At 44.9% G+C, this 16,283-nt stretch overlaps 1 protein-coding gene across 1 annotated transcript; it reads left to right on the forward strand.

The window, feature by feature from the left end:
* The first annotated feature begins 216 nt into the window (after positions 1–216).
* Psmc1 (proteasome 26S subunit, ATPase 1) lies at positions 217–16,283 on the forward strand. The gene is made up of 11 exons (XM_036206458.1): positions 217–272; positions 3,242–3,295; positions 4,267–4,363; positions 5,517–5,641; positions 8,882–9,067; positions 9,254–9,382; positions 10,071–10,167; positions 12,454–12,643; positions 13,364–13,515; positions 14,370–14,524; positions 15,943–16,283. The coding sequence occupies exons 1-11, from the start codon at positions 270–272 to the stop codon at positions 16,075–16,077; spliced, it is 1,323 nt and encodes a 440-aa protein (XP_036062351.1). The 5' UTR covers positions 217–269; the 3' UTR covers positions 16,078–16,283.

The following is a 16,283-nucleotide window of genomic DNA, read 5'->3' on the forward strand; positions in this document are numbered from 1 at the left end:
TAATTCTTTAATAACGAAGATCCTTGTCTTAAGTTACTGACAATAGCCCAACAGTAGCTATTTAGAATTCCCTCAAGTAAACTACATTTTTTAAGTTCTGTCCACAAGTGTACCAAACAAACTAGGAAGGAGCCCTTCGCGTTTAACCTCGCACTGGAGGGAATTGGACCTGCTAGGCTTCCGTAGCCTTTCTTAGTCACTTCCGCTTCTGACGGGGTCGTTTTGGTGGATGCACTTCCGGCGGTGGTGGCTGGGACGACAGGGGGAAGATGGTGAGTGACTAAGGGTTTCGGCCGGTGGTCGCGGGCACCGAAGGCAGGAGGAGGAGGCGACGCGGCCCGGACCTGGGCCCCTCGACGGACGGAGGGACGGGGGCGCGGCGCTCGGGTTCAGCGTGGGTCGGAGCGGGTCGTGCTCCTGGGCGGACGCGGGCGGACGCGGGCGGGCGGGACGGACAGCGGCCCGCGGAACCCGGGGACAGACCTGCTGAAGGAGCCGAGCCGAGCCGGGCAGCCCGGCCGACGCCGGGTGACAGCGGCTGAGCCACAGACCCAGCGTGGAACTTAAGCCGCCGACGACTCAGCGCTCTCCCGTTGGGCCGGAGTCCGGTCTAGGCAGAGAGGGTAACGGGGGAGCACGGTGGCCCAGGTCGCTGCCTCCGTGGGCGCTTCCATTCTAGAGAAGGGAGACAGTAAACATGTCAGGGAGCAGGATCGGGCAGGGCCCGGTCAGCCATCGTTACGTGGCTGTGTTGTAGGAAGTGGCTGTTATTGTGAGGGTGTTAGCTAAGGACCCCCCCGAGGATGTGAAAGCTGAGTAGAGACCAGAATTGAGAGAATAAGGGAGTAATCCGTGCTAATATCTGAGGGAAGCTGGGGCCGGGCAGAAGGATTAGAAAATGCAAAGGACCTGAAGCAGCCTGAGATGCAAGGCCAGAACACACAAAGGTCCTGGGAAGAATTACGAAAAGCATTCTGAACATGCACCGGACATTTCTCTATAGTTGTTCTTATTTCGTGGAACAGCCCTTAAGATAATTATTAATATTCCCGTTTTAGTGAGGAAACTGAAAACCAGCAAGTGGCCATTAGTGGAATACAGACCCTATCTTTTCTAGAGCAGTTAACACCCAGGGAGAAGTTTTAGTGTGATTTCTAAACTTTAGAGAAGACCTCAGTATGATTTCTGCCTTTATATCTTACAAGCTTTGTAGCAATATGCATAAACCTTTTTTGGACTTTGGTCTCTTTATATGTAAATGCATGGGGTAAAGGATTAAATAGCTCAGGGGTTAAGAGCGCTTGCTGCGCTTCCAGAGGACCCAAGTTCTGTCCCCAGCACCCATGTCCGGAAGTTCACAACCGTCCATAACTCCAGCTCCAGGAAATCTAATGCCATCTTCTGCTATCCTGGGAACACACACACACACTCACACACTCACTCACTCACTCACTCACTTTTAAGGAAAGAAATCTCTTTTTAAAATCAAATAAGATAATATTCCAAGAATGCTTAGCACACTGCTCAGCATATTTTAAGAGCTTTATTAAAGGTGTGGCTCTTCTTCTTTGAGACTGAGAAACATGTAAGATGTCCCATGAGGAACATGGCTTCTACCTGGAGCCAAACTGGAATGGTTTGAGAATGAACCTGGGAAGGCTAGGCATGCTGAGCTAAGGACCATAAAGAACAGCTGATGGATTTGAGGAGGACTGGGGCATTAGCTGGCTGTTTTAGAGGGTCATAGTTCTCCCCTGGGAGGCTGAGGGTCAAATAAGAAGGCAGGGGCTAGAAGAGAGGAGGGGAGGAATGGGGGCTAGAGACAGTGTGAAGGATATAGCCCTGTTGGATTTGGACCAACACCCGTGAAGCCACAGTGACAGTTACCATCCTGACCCAGTAATCCATCACTGGAACCTAATTCATAGAAGTGCTGAGGGTATATTTGCAGTATTCATTTTCAGCAATAGGTGGAGAAGGAGCTGGTATCATCCATTTAAGGACACCAAGCTCAGTGGAGGATCCTGATTCACCCACAGCACATAGTCTGTAGTGGTGGGACCAGAATTCAGATTCCACAAGCCATGTTCTCAGGCTTGTCAACAGTTCTTTTGTCTGTGGCGGGAGTAATGAAATCTGTCTTGGGATTGTGTTTAATTTTAGTGGTAGTGAGGGAAACATAGCACAGAATTGGGCCCATAATAAACACCTCCCGAGCATTGGTTGCCCCAGACATGAGCAAGTTTCCCTAGGAAGCAAGGAAGTGTGAAAGGCTCTAACTTGCACGTCCACTTTCAACATGACTGTCTCCTAGAATCACTTTGGCCTTTAGTACGTTCAGAGTAAAACACAAAGTTTTAAGAACCTTGCCCGTGGTGGACTATGTTTGACATGAATTCTACTCAAGTAACCCTGTGGTGGTTTTGTCTTGATAACGAAACAGCCAGTATATTAGTTAGAGGTGCCTTCCTGGGTGTGACTGGAGGGAACTGGGTGGCTTCTCTGATCAGTACCTTACTGTTACTCGTCTTTAAAACACCACCGTTGGGCTGATGAGATGGCATTTGACATCAGGCTTCACCACTGGAGTTTTGTCTCCAGGACCCACAAGATAGAGGGAAAGAATCAATTCTTGTAAGTTGTTCTCTGGCTTCCACATGTGTGCCCTGGCATGCGCACATTCACCCACACATGTACTAAACTATGTATTTCCACAAAGATATTTAAAATACCTCAATTTGAGTCATTGCCCTATGTTCAGCAGTTTTAAAATCGGAAATCCCAGTGAGCTTTTAATACATCAAGTAACACCTTCAGGTGACAGCCTTTCAGACTGAGAAGAAAAGCTTGCCCGGGAGCGTGGTAGGGTGCTGTCAAAAGTCTTCTGGAGAGAGAAATGGTTGTGTAATATGTGCAACAGCTTTTCATGGAGTCTGAGGTGTAGCGTGTATTAAAGAATGTGAAGTTCTGAACCTCTTGTTCAGATGAGTGGTCTCTGTCAGCCTCCTTAGTGATAGCTACATCATCCAGTGGGTCTTGGTTCTTCTGAGAGATGGTTATTTGCAGAATCTCTCCACACTGAGGGCATACCTGGGCTGCAAGGCCCTTCCATTTCTGAGGGTTACAGTGGGGCTTGTGCTGTGTTTTAGAATCGTAGCACCAATGGGGGTGTTCTTTTCAAGTGATTGTATTCTGAATTTATCTTTGTCCTTTTTTTTTTTTTTTTTTTTTTTTTTGACAGGGTCAAAGTCAGAGTGGTGGCCATGGTCCTGGGGGTGGCAAGAAGGATGACAAGGTAAAAAGAAGCAAGAGATTTACATGATCTGATCACACTGTGGAAACTGCTAGTGGGCCTCAGTGAGTTCTTCATAGAGCCACAAACTTTAAAAAGCCAAGTGATGCCGGGTGGTGGTGGCACACACCTTTAATCCCAGCACTCAGGAGGCAGAGACAGGTGGATCTCTGTGAGTTTAAGGCCAGCCTGGTCTACAGAGTGAGATCCAGGACAGGCACCAAAACTACACAGAGAAACCCTGTCTCAAAAAACAAAACAAAACAAAACAAAAAAGCCAAGTGGGTTGGTGATTTAGCTCAGTAGTAGAGCGCTTGCCTAGCAAGTGCAAGGCCCTGGGTTCGGCCCTCAGCTCTGAAAAAAAAAAAAAAAGCCAAGTAATGTAGCAGCTAATTTGGTAACCTGAATTGGTGGATGACCTGTGTCCTGTTTCTAAAAAGCATATTGGCCTGAGTTAATGATTCTTAAAGCATGAACACCATAGAAGTTTTAAAGTAGAGTGTCTAAGTGTATAACATATTGAGGTGGGAGAAGTACCTCACCTTACTCAAACTTTTGGCAAGTAACTCAATTTTGACCTCTTTCTGCTTACTAAAAAAAATCTGAGTCACTGCCATTTCTATAAAGAGATCACATTTACTCAATACAGTTAAATCTTAGAGTGCAGGGGTATGTAATCTGCTTTATAAAAGACAGTTATTTTATAGACCCAGCAAGCTGTATTTATATATGTAACAATAATCAAAACGAGGCCATCAGTGTAAGTGGAGGGTGGGGTTGATGGCAGGGATTGGAAGGATGCAGAGAAGGGGGAATAATGTCATTACATTTTAATTTTTTTTTTAAGTATTAATAAAAAGGACAAAAAGATGAGAACGTTTGTACCCCCTAGAAGTAGATGGCAGTGATACAAAATTAAATGCATTTTATAATTTCTTTGTGACTTCTTTTTCCTACTCTTCTAAAAACTCAAGGACAAGAAAAAGAAATATGAACCTCCTGTCCCAACCAGAGTGGGGAAAAAGAAGAAGAAAACCAAGGGACCAGATGCTGCTAGCAAACTGCCGCTGGGTAATGACCGTGTCCTCTGCTGTCTTCCTAGCTACCGGAGACTGCTCTGCACAGAGCATAGTGTGTAAAGGGGAGGCAGGAAGTAGGGAGACGGAAGCACCGAGCTGTGGTTATAACCCGCTTCTCCTTAGTTCATGTGGAGCCTTCTGCTGGGTTGGTGTAGAAGTTATGTTTAATCCGAAAATGCAACGTTAGATGAGAGTGTCTCATGCCAAGAGATCCCATTCACAGTGCACTGTGGTGCATACCTTTAATCCCAGCACTCAGGAGGCTGAGACAAGTGGATAGGTCACTGAGTTCCAGACCAGCCAGGGCTACATAGAAGGACCCTTTCTCAAAAAAATAAAGAAAGGAAAAAAAAGAAATCCCATTCATTGTCTTTAAATAGCCAACCCCTCTGAAGTATTAAAAATGTAAGTCATTTATTGCTTTATAAGTTTTCTGTTACTTTACAGGGGGCACACGCACACTACAGTGTGCTTGTAAAGGTCAGAAGACAGCTTTTGGGAGTTGGTTCTCTCCAGTCATTTTCCTGGGGATGGAACGTAGGGCATTGGGCTTGCACAGCAAGTGCCTTTACCCATAGAGCATTATCTTGATGGCCCTGTTGTGCTGTCCGGGCTGTCCTTAGGTTCATGATCCTCTTGCCTTAGCTTCCCAGGGACTGGGGTTAAGTGTGCCCCACAATGGAAACTACAGTTTACAGATCCAGTCTCAGAAACATTTTCATTCTGTAAAATGAAATATTACCCTATTAAAATTTGGGTTGTGCCAGAAGTGTATCAGTGTTTTGCCTGCCTGTGTGTAGGTGTACTACGTGTGTGCCAAGCACATAGTTTGGAGCTGCCATGTGGGCACTAAGAACTGAGTCCAGGTCCCCTGCTAAGCCATTTCTTCAGCTCCTTTATCATAGTGTCTGTGTACGCATGTGTGCGTGCATGCATGCACACTAGATGCAGTTGTGGGCATGTGGAGGTCAAAACAGCTTACAGGACTCAGTTCTGAGGGATAGAACTCAGGTCTTCAGGCTTGGTACTTTAACCACTGAGCCATGTTGCCAGCCTTTTTTAGTGACTTTCTGATGAGCATAAAGTAAGACTTTATTGTGAATATTTAAGTTCCAAATATATTAAGCCTTATTTTTTAATTACAGTAACGCCTCACACCCAGTGCCGCCTAAAATTACTGAAGTTAGAGAGAATAAAAGACTATCTTCTCATGGAGGAAGAATTCATTAGGAATCAGGAGCAGATGAAACCATTGGAAGAAAAACAAGAGGTGAGTAGAGCAGTTTCTGTAACTGTCTTCATTACTAATTGAGTGCGATTCAGAACCTAAAACTGTCATCAGGTGGGATTCAGGTAGTTGAACCTCTGCAGGCCTCTTAGTGGCTAGCTTTTAAAAGCATTAGTTGCTCTGGGCCAGGAAGATGGTCCAGCAGGTAAGAGCACTGGCTGTGCACCCTGGCAACCAAGTTACCCAATGAAAAGGTAGAAATCCAGGTGAAGTGCACATCTTTAATCCCAGCGCCCTATAGCAAGACGGAGTATTGTTATTTATTTCTGCTCTTTTTTGGGGGGGGCCACCACCCACCTCCCAAATAAATCACACAGAAGCTTATGAATGCCCAACCTTAGCATGGCTTAGTTTCTTGCCAACTTTTCTTAAATTATCCTGTCTACCTTTAACCTCTGGGTTTTTCTGTTCTCTTACTCCCATAAATCTTACTCTTATTCTATAGCTTGCTGTGTAACTGGGTGGCTGGCCTCTGGAGTCCTCCTCCTTCTCTGGCCCTTCCCTTCTCTCAGATTTCTGTTTCTATTTATTCTCTCTGCCTGCCAACCCCACCCATTTCTCTCTTTACTATTGGCTGTTCAGCTCTTTATTAGACCATCAGATGTGTTAGACAGGCACAGTATCACAATTTCACAGAGTTAAACAAATGCAACATAAACAAAAGTAGTAACACATTAAAATAATATTCTACAACATTTCCCCCTTTTTGTCTAAATAAAAATGAAAGGTTTTTAATTTAAACATAGTAAGACTATATCCAATAACAATTGTCAAGGATTACATTCACAATATTCTGTCCATTTGTAGTTAGCATATTCAGAGGAAATAATACATTATCTATCCTATCTTAGTGAATCCAAAATTTTATACCTAACTTACTTTCTGTCATAACTGAGGAAAAATGCAACTATAACTATTTAGTCTTCAACTCCATCAAAGGCCCAGAAGGATGTAATATTATCTAACAACAGAGACATTTGGCTACCTGGACAGTCACCCAAAGTTCCTCTGCAACATTAGGACAGCCATCTTCAGCTGTCAGGCCCATAGTATCTGGCAGACTTCTCGGTGAAACAGGAAATTTGAAGGACTGTCCTGCCTTGTATTGGCAAAGTTCAACAGTCACTTTCTTCTGTGTCCTTCCTGTCCAGTCTGCACAGCACATTGTCAGCAGTCAAAGGCAAGAACAGTTTCTTTGCCCGGTGGCTGACCTTGCCACGATGAAAGCAAACTCCATAAGGAGTTTCTTCAATGCCCATCATCTTCTCTGAAGTAAATTGGTGCTGCCAGGAGTACATGTGTCTCATTGTCATGAAAAACTTTAAGTTAACAAAGCATTTTAAATGCCATATTCTGTAGATCTTTGAAAGGTTTGAAGAACATCTATCTAAAATATATAACAGCTTTCAAAAACTAGAATTTTACCTTACATTTTTAAATAAACTGCATAGGCACAATACCTTAAGAATAGAAACATATATACAATATGTTGTGACAAAAATAACCTTAAATTTTTATCAGTATACAAAAATCCTTTAAACAAGAGTAGAAACATATATACAAAAGTATGTATGTAACAAAAATAACTTTAAATTCGTATCACTATTCTATATTTCCCTAAATGATAACAAACATCCATAACCCACAAAATAACCAAAACCACCCATACTTCCCAACTCTTGGGAATGTGGGCGTAGTTTTCTCCAAACTGCTTCCTGCTGTCTGTGGATGAAGAATCTTTAGGGTCCCAGAAAGAAAATTTTGAGATAATGACCAAGTCCTGGGAAGACCAGCAGTAGTAACCTTTGCTGATAGATATCACCTGTCAAGTTTCAGGAGGTCTCCCCTGATCAAACCTGATCCATATTAATCCTGAAGGAATCCACAACCTCTCATTTCCTGTAGGAACAAAACTCCAAAGCATTTTTTATTCCCATTTGACAAATGTATTTTGACTTTTTAAAGGTTAAGACATTCCTAAAGTATATAGGCTGATTTATTTCAACAGTCCCTCTTTCAATTCCAGGTCTCTTTGCAGCTATCCTTTGTTTTTCAACAATCAAAAAAATTCAGAATCAACACAATAACATACAGGATCCAGACTACCTGTGTATTTCCCATCTTGAGTGGCTTTTTCCTTTTACTCTCTCTTTAAAGACTTTATTTTATAAATTCTTTTTCTTTTTCTATGACTATACCCTTTTCCTTTTCTTAAGCCTACACACACTGTTAAACACACTGTAACCTGTTTAGAGGTTTTTCCGTCTGGACCTCTTTTACTGTGTATCTTTAGTCTTTTTGACCGTACTAGCAAACCTTAGGCTGATAAGGTACTCCATGTGCGGCTCTCGGCTGGCTCAGCCTGCTTCTTGGGTTGCCTGAAGCCCCTTCAAGGCTCCTGACTGAAAACTGCATTGAACTGTCGTCCTAGCTGTGGAAACCAACACCTGTGTTGGCACAGGAGGTTTTCATTTAGCTTGCCGCTTTGACTTGCCAGGTGAACAGCAGCACCTCTTAAAGGAGCTGTATCTTTTTTTTTTCCTTTCCAGCTTTCTTGGGGGCTATGGAAATATGAGCCCCAGGTTGGATGCCAGAATATTGTTGGGGTTTTTGCTCTTTTGGGGGGCCCACCACCCAGCTCCCAAATAAACACACACAGTGGCTTATTACTTATGAATGCCCGGCCTTAGCTTGGCATTTCCTTAACTTTAAATTAGCCCCATCTATCTTTTGTCTCTGGGCTTTTCCCGTTTCTTTCTTGTGTGTCTTACTCTTATTCTGTGGCTGGCCCCTAGATACTTCCTCCTTCCTCTCTCGTTCCTAGAGAGGGAAACTCCCAGATTTCTCCCTCTATTTATCCTCTCTGCCTATCCTTTCTCCTGCCTTGCTCTTGGCCATCCAGCTCTTTATTAGACCATCAGGTGTTTACACAGGCACAGCAACACAGCTTCACAGAGTTAAACAAAGGCAGCAGAAACAAAAGTAACACACCTTAAAATAGTATTCCCCAACACAGGAGGCAAAGACTAAAGAACCACCCAGAAGCTCTGGGTAGCCAGGAGTGCACACACAGCAAGTTCTCTGGTCTCTGCACACTAGATGCACACACACAGAAAACAAATAAACAAGGAAAAAAGAAGGCGCTTGCTGCTTTGTGACTCTAGCAGAGAAACGGATCATCTAACTTAAGGGCTAATGCTTTTCCTTCTTGTTTATATTTAGGAGGAGAGATCAAAAGTGGATGATCTCAGGGGGACTCCCATGTCTGTGGGAACCTTGGAAGAGATCATTGATGATAATCACGCCATTGTGTCCACATCTGTGGGCTCAGAACACTACGTCAGCATCCTCTCATTTGTGGACAAGGATCTGCTGGAGCCAGGCTGTTCAGTCCTGCTCAACCACAAGGTGAGTTGCTGGTCTTTGAGGAAACCCACAAGAGTATGTCCTTCCTTAGACCTGGCTCTTTGTCCCAGAAGTGGCTTGCCAGAGCACTCATAGGACTGGGGAGAAAGACACTTGTAACTGGTACTGCTTGTCACAAACAGGGTGAAGGGACCTCATGGTCACATGTTAAGACTTGATCCTTTGTAGGTGCATGCCGTGATAGGGGTGCTAATGGATGACACAGATCCCCTGGTCACAGTGATGAAGGTGGAAAAGGCCCCCCAGGAGACCTATGCAGATATTGGGGGACTGGACAACCAAATCCAGGAAATTAAGGTATGGAAGGGGCCAGCTCTGGGTTTCCAGACTTTTGGTTTCTTATAGCTGTCCCATTTAGGATGCTTTGGAGTTGTTTTGCATGTTTGCTTGTTTTTTTATTGATTATTTTTCCAGCTGTGGATCTTTATGTGTTTGTTCTGTACTGTTAGGAATCAGAAGTCACAGTAAACTGTGATAGTCCTGCAGCATTTTAAATGTATATTTAATGCTGAGTGAGTTTTGTGTGAAAATGTGATGTTCCTAGCTGTGCTGACTTGTGCTGTTGTGTGGAGGTGCCTGCAGGCTCACACAAGTGCTGGGGCCTAGCACATAATCCTGTGCCTGAGTAGTCCTAGAGCCTGGGGAGAAGTGGTTATTCGGGGTGACTGTGGGCCTGTAGTTTAATAAAAAAAAGCTGGAGTCTTAACTTTCTTCAGTCTTACGTTGCTCCAGAATGGCTTAAATGATGCTCAAGGCTGACTTCTGGAAAAGAAAAGGGAAACACATAGCCCAGAAAGGGAGGTAGTGAAAACTCCAGTGAGACGCGTAGCCTCTTCAGCATGCCCTACCCGAGTGCAAGTCAGGTGTATCTCCTCTTAAAAGAATGAGGTTTCTACTTATTTTATGGAAAACAAGATAGTTTCGTGTCAAATAATGCTAATAACTCAGTTAGACTTTCATTTTACCGAATGCTTCTTCTCTGTAGGAATCTGTGGAGCTTCCTCTTACCCATCCTGAGTATTATGAAGAGATGGGGATAAAGCCCCCTAAGGGGGTCATTCTCTATGGTCCACCAGGAACAGGTATGCCATGTTGGACACTGTAGACAAATCACTCTATCTCCAGCAGCACTGGCAAAATAGAAGACACCACACAGTTCCTTAGCTTTACTCTGGGAAGGGGTGGGAAGGAAAGGTGGCGTGCAAAAGGCCCCGGGTTCAGTCCAGCAAACCAGTACCACCCCTGTACACACACAACACAAACGAATTCTCAACCTTGGTTGGCCATGCTGGTCCCAGCCTCAAAGGCATGCACACATTGATCTGGAGCATGACCAAGCCTCAGACCCATAGTGGAGATGGCGTTCAAAGTTATTCTGAGGTGTTTGGATCAGGTCTATCTACTGGTGCAGTAGTACTAAGTAAATGTTTGTTGGATGGTGATAGAAATGCATACACATTTAACTCATTAGCTAGTTGTCCTAAGCTGTAGAGACCAATATGTAGCAATGGTTACTCTGCAGATGAAAACAAGAGTGGTCATTGTTGAGAGAACGGACATTGAGTTCTAACTGGCCTGTGTTAAGAGCTACCAGGGGACTGAGAAGTACCTTCCCCCAGAAGCCTGAAGCTAGAAGAAGCAGCCACACATCTTCATCTTATCAGAAAGTAAAGCTACCAAGAGGCTGGTGCTGAGCCCAGGGCACAAAGCATTGAGCTGGTGCAGGGCTGGAGCTGCTGCACTGGGCGCTGGCCTACCAGCATGTAGTGAATGCTACTTGGACACTGCAGTGCCTGGTGGGCAGCCCTGTCGGAGGGGGCGGGGCTTGTTCAGGGATTGCCTGTAAGCCAGCTGCTTCTGGACACGAAAATCTCATCCTCTTAAGAGGTGCTACACTGTCTTCACCACCTTGGTTGGTCTCCCAGGAATAGTCTTGCCTCCTAAGGCTTCTCACCTGCCAATCTTCCCGTGGCCAAGGACAGCATCATTACCACATATTGTCACAAAGCTTGGCCCTTGGTCATTTTCCAGTTGCCTAAGGCCAGTTAGGCAGTTATCAGTTCTGCCTCTGCATCCTGAGCCAACACCCAGCCCTCCTCACTCCTTTCACGGGGGCTACGGTCTTATCAGCTTTAAAAGTCTTTAATTGAGTACTCTGGTGACTGGTCTTTGGAGCTGGAACCAGCATCCACATTGCTTAGAGCTTCCAAGTAAATTCAGTGTATACAGTCAGCCAAGGTTGAGAACTTGTTTTGTGAATGTGTGTGACCTGAAAGAAAATACCAGGGGCTAGAGCAACATTGGAAACACCATTTGAGATTCGTAAGAGGAACTGCCTCCATTGGGCAGACTGAGATGTCTCCCGAGCTTCCTTCCCCAGCTTTCATCTGTGGGCTCCATTGACTGGTCCTGCTTCCAGTATTTAGGCCACTCACATGCCCACCCAGTACCACCTTGCTAGTAGTGGGACCCTGTGACCTGTGCATTCATTCATTAGTTTTGACATAGGGCCTCATAAAGGCCAAGCTGGGTTTGAATTCACTATATAGCTCAAGATGACCCTTCAACTTCTAATCCTCTTGCTTCTACCTCCCAAATGCCAAAATTCTAGACCTGTACCGCCATGACTGTTGCATTAAATGTATATGCAACTTAGAATGGACCCAGGGAAAAACTCCTTTCCAAAAAAAACCAGACTGTTATACTGCTAGTGCAGAGCAGTTCTTTCTGTAGGTAATTATCACGATCATTTAGGGCAGTGGCCCTCAGCCTTCCCAATGCTGCAACCCTTTAGTACAATTCCTCATGTGGTAACCCCAACCATATAATTATTTCATACCTACTTTATGCCTGTAATTTTGCTACTGTTATGTTATGATTGTAACATGAACATCTGATATGCAGGATGTCCAGTGTGTGACCCATCATGACCCACAGGTTGAGAACCACTGCTTTAGAGGCTACTTTGGGCTCAAGGTGTGAAAATAACCGAGTAGGGCTGAGAAAAGGGCTCCGTGATAAAGGTGCCTACTGCACAAGCTTGGCAACCTGAGTTTGATCCTCGGAACCCGTGTGAAGATGGAAGAAGGGAAGGGCCTCTGCGAAGGTGTCACACGTGCGCATGCCCACACACACACACACACACACAATTTTTTTTTTCATAAAAAAGAAATAACCAGGTAAAAAGTATTTGCTGGGTGTTATTGTGATGACTTTAAGATTAGTGTTCAAAGCTGTCAGAGTCCATAGTTAGACTGGGAGAGCAGAGCACCAGATAGCTGCTGGTGTGTGTCCATCCATTAGGGTGAGGGTTCTTAATAGCAGCTACATGATTTTCTCCCTTGTCTTATTCTTTTTGCCCCCAATAGGTAAAACATTATTGGCCAAAGCAGTAGCGAACCAAACTTCAGCCACTTTCTTGAGAGTGGTTGGCTCAGAGCTCATTCAGAAGTACCTGGGTGACGGGCCCAAACTCGTTCGGGAGCTGTTCCGAGTTGCTGAAGAACATGCACCATCCATTGTGTTTATTGATGAAATTGATGCCATTGGGACCAAAAGGTAAACGTGCCTGAACTGTTGTGTGTGATAAAGCAACGTTAGGCCCTCCCTGGGTAGCAAGTCCTTGCTGTGCATGGCCCTCTGGATACTTTGCTCTCTGGCCTCCACGGGCCTTAAACACCCGCCCAGGCAATGTCAGAAAATCATTCATGTCATAGCACTTGCATGAAGCCAGTACCGTCCGGACTCTAGGGGCTCACTGTAATGATGGTAGTCTCTGCCCCCCAGTTAGTAGGTTGGGTCATCAGGCACCAAACAGGGAGACAGAAAAAATGATGGAGCTTGAGGCACTGAGTTGCTATGCAGAATTGTGATCTGTGATGGTTGGAAAGTGTCTTCATCTGGGCTGCTGCAAACACAACACGGTAACTGGGTGGATTAAAAAGGCAAAAGCTTGTTTTCCCTCTGTTCTGGGGCCCTAGCATCAGCATGTGCTCAGGGCTGCTTCTGCTTCCAAGACTATGCTTGTTCTCAGTCCTCCAACATCCAGCAGTCAGCAGAGAAAAGGGGGGGCCCGTGCCAGCTCCTCCACCCTTAGAAGGCATTAATCACTCATCCATCACAGTGGCCATTGTTAGATGTGAACTTTCAGAGGCAAGTCCCCACCAAAGCACAGGTGCTGATAATGTTTCGTCAGAGCCAAGAAAAGAACGTTGAGTTTCATGCTCCATGTTTGCTTTTAACAGAATGGCTGGGTCTTTGTTTCTTCCTTTTCTAAAGATATGATTCAAACTCTGGAGGTGAGAGAGAAATTCAACGAACAATGTTGGAACTGTTGAACCAGTTGGATGGATTTGATTCGAGGGGAGATGTAAAAGTTATCATGGCTACAAACCGAATAGAAACTTTGGATCCAGCACTTATCAGACCAGGTCAAATTTGCTTTTGTTTCCTTGTAGAAAATTAATGGTTTGTGATTGAAATGTGCTGTGGGGGATGTTATAGAATGGAACACAGAATGGCAAATACAATTGTGCAGCATAATTTACCAAAAACACATCTACTTGTTCGGAGAGATGGCCTAGTTAGAAAGGTGCCTGCCTATCAGCAGGAGGGCCTGAATTTTGTCTGCAGAACCCATGTACAAAAGGTGGGTGTGGTGTGCAGCTGTGACACACACACACACACACACACACATACACACACCTGCACTGGGGAGGTAGAGACAGATAGTGGGACTTGCTGGCAGGCCAGCCTGCCTAGCAAGCTGCCTTTGGCAAGCTCCAGGTCAGTGAGAGACACTGATCTCAGGAAACAAGGTGGTAGGTGCCTGAAGTTGTCCTCACCACGTGTACACACACAAGTTCAAGTCTGTCTCCTTGAGATCCCTCGCTTTCTATTTTTGCACTGTGATCTTTTCCTCCCCATACTCAGAATTTCTAGCCTCAAGCATTTGCTTTCATCCCTAAGGAGTCATAGGCCATGATTTACTGTTTCTGTTCAGGTTAGCACTGGAAGCCATAATTTGCTGCTAGCTTTTGTAATGTTCCTAAGGTAGATCACAAATGCCATTCAAGATCTCCCTTGCTATTCCTGAAGGTATCGAATCAGGGGGTTTAAGGGAGGGTCAATTCAGGTATCGATGTTCACAAAGCACAGAAGTGAGTTCACTTTTTAGGGTTCATGTGTCACCCCCACATCATCGTCTGACACCTGTGGGGTGGGCTAAGGCTCTGAATTGGAGCAGTCTGGTCTGGGGAAGTGGCTGAAAGCTTTGTACCTGCAGGCCGCATTGACAGAAAGATCGAGTTCCCTCTGCCTGACGAAAAGACCAAGAAGCGGATCTTCCAGATTCACACAAGCAGGATGACACTGGCTGATGATGTAACCTTGGATGACTTGATCATGGCAAAGGATGACCTCTCTGGGGCTGACATCAAGGTGGGTAACTGGGTGGGCTTGCTTGCCATCTGGGAACTTGGCCTTTTAGGAAAGACTGCAAACTCTAGGGTGACACTTAGGCCAAGTGTGTGGACGCCTAGGTTTTACCATCAGTCACTTTGAGGCTCTAATAGTATATCCAAATGGAAGATTTGCTGTTGTTCAAAGTCATTTAATGCATTAATCTATGAAGTAAATGACCATACCCCTGCTAACCCACAAGGATCAGTCACTAACATTGTTTACCACTCACTGTACAAGGCCTAGAGGTCAACCCCAGAGCTGCAGAGGGTCCCCCACACTGCACTCTTATTCCCTCCTTGTGTTGATGAGCTACTCAAGTTTACTTGTTAGTTTTGTTGCAAATGAGTTAGTGCGGTTCTCCTCGGCTGCCCAGTCTTTGTATCAAGGCCTGTGAGCAATGAATGTGGTGCCAGCTCCTTTCCTTCAAGAGCAGGATCTTCCTCAGTATGGGTGTCTTGGTTAGGTAGAAGCTGTAGAGTGCTTTTCCAGGCCAGCGCCTGCACCAAGGTCATTAGCATCAGTCCTACAGAACTGAGTTAAATAGCTTCGTTTTTCTTTTTCATTGGCAATTACTTTTTAATTGTACTACATGAACTTAAAATTTTTCCAGCATTCAGAAAAGTTGCAATGCCAGTATATGTATACCTACGCCATCTCCTCAGTGCTCTGGATTGCATTTTAACACATGTGTACAAGGGCTCTTGTTTCACTTGGGCAAGAACTACTGAGGAAATGTATTAGAATAATTACTGTACACCAACATAGCTAACAGGAGTATGTATATGCTCTGAGCCCAGGTAAATGAAATGGGCATACACACTCAAGTCCCTGCCTTTGAGCCTATCACTTTCTCCATCTCCTAGAAATATCTTTAATGAAAGTAAAGCTACAAGATTTTACTGACTGGGGTTGGGGATTTAGCTCAGTGGTAGAGCGCTTGCCTAGCAAGCACAGGCCCTGGGTTCGATCCTCAGCTCTGGTAAAAATAAATAATAACAATAATAATTTACAAACCACATAGCTTGTCAGAACCTGAGCCATATCTCAGACCTCTAGATCCCTGGGCCAGTCCTCTCCCTTAAAGTCTTCCCAGTTTATACATCTTGGATTTTTCAGAAATTATGATGCATGAGACATTTAAAAAATAACCTGCTCCCAAATGAGCAACTTGTGTTTAGTCTGTCTTATACTTTATTTCAAAATCTCTCTCTGAATTCCATAAGATAAAAAGTAAGTGTTTCAGGCTGAACATACTGTTCTCTTTTTTTGCTTTGGGTTTTTGAGACAGGGTTTCTCTGTGTGACCGTGGCTCTCTGGCTGTCTGGCTGCCCTGCCTCTGCCTGGGATTAAGGGCATGCCTCACGAAGCCCAGCTTATACTGATCTTTCTTTCAGGCAATCTGTACAGAAGCTGGTTTGATGGCCCTGCGGGAACGCAGGATGAAAGTTACAAATGAAGACTTCAAAAAATCTAAAGAGAATGTTCTTTATAAAAAGCAAGAAGGCACCCCTGAGGGGCTCTATCTCTAGTGCCCCATGGTTGCTACAGGGAAGTTAATGAATTCCCCCACCTGGGAAGATGGGAAGCTGCCCCAAGGAATCCATTTTTCCAGTGAGTTTCGCTGGTAGAGCCTATCTTGAAGGATGCTGTGCAGGGTGCCCATCAGGCATCTCCATCTGTGGGTCATTGTGTTGTGCTGCTCTGCTCCCAATAAAGGGTTGTCTGGTTTGCTTTC

The sequence above is a fragment of the Onychomys torridus genome, chromosome 14 (assembly GCF_903995425.1).
Source record: "Onychomys torridus chromosome 14, mOncTor1.1, whole genome shotgun sequence".
Lineage (NCBI taxonomy): Eukaryota > Metazoa > Chordata > Mammalia > Rodentia > Cricetidae > Onychomys > Onychomys torridus.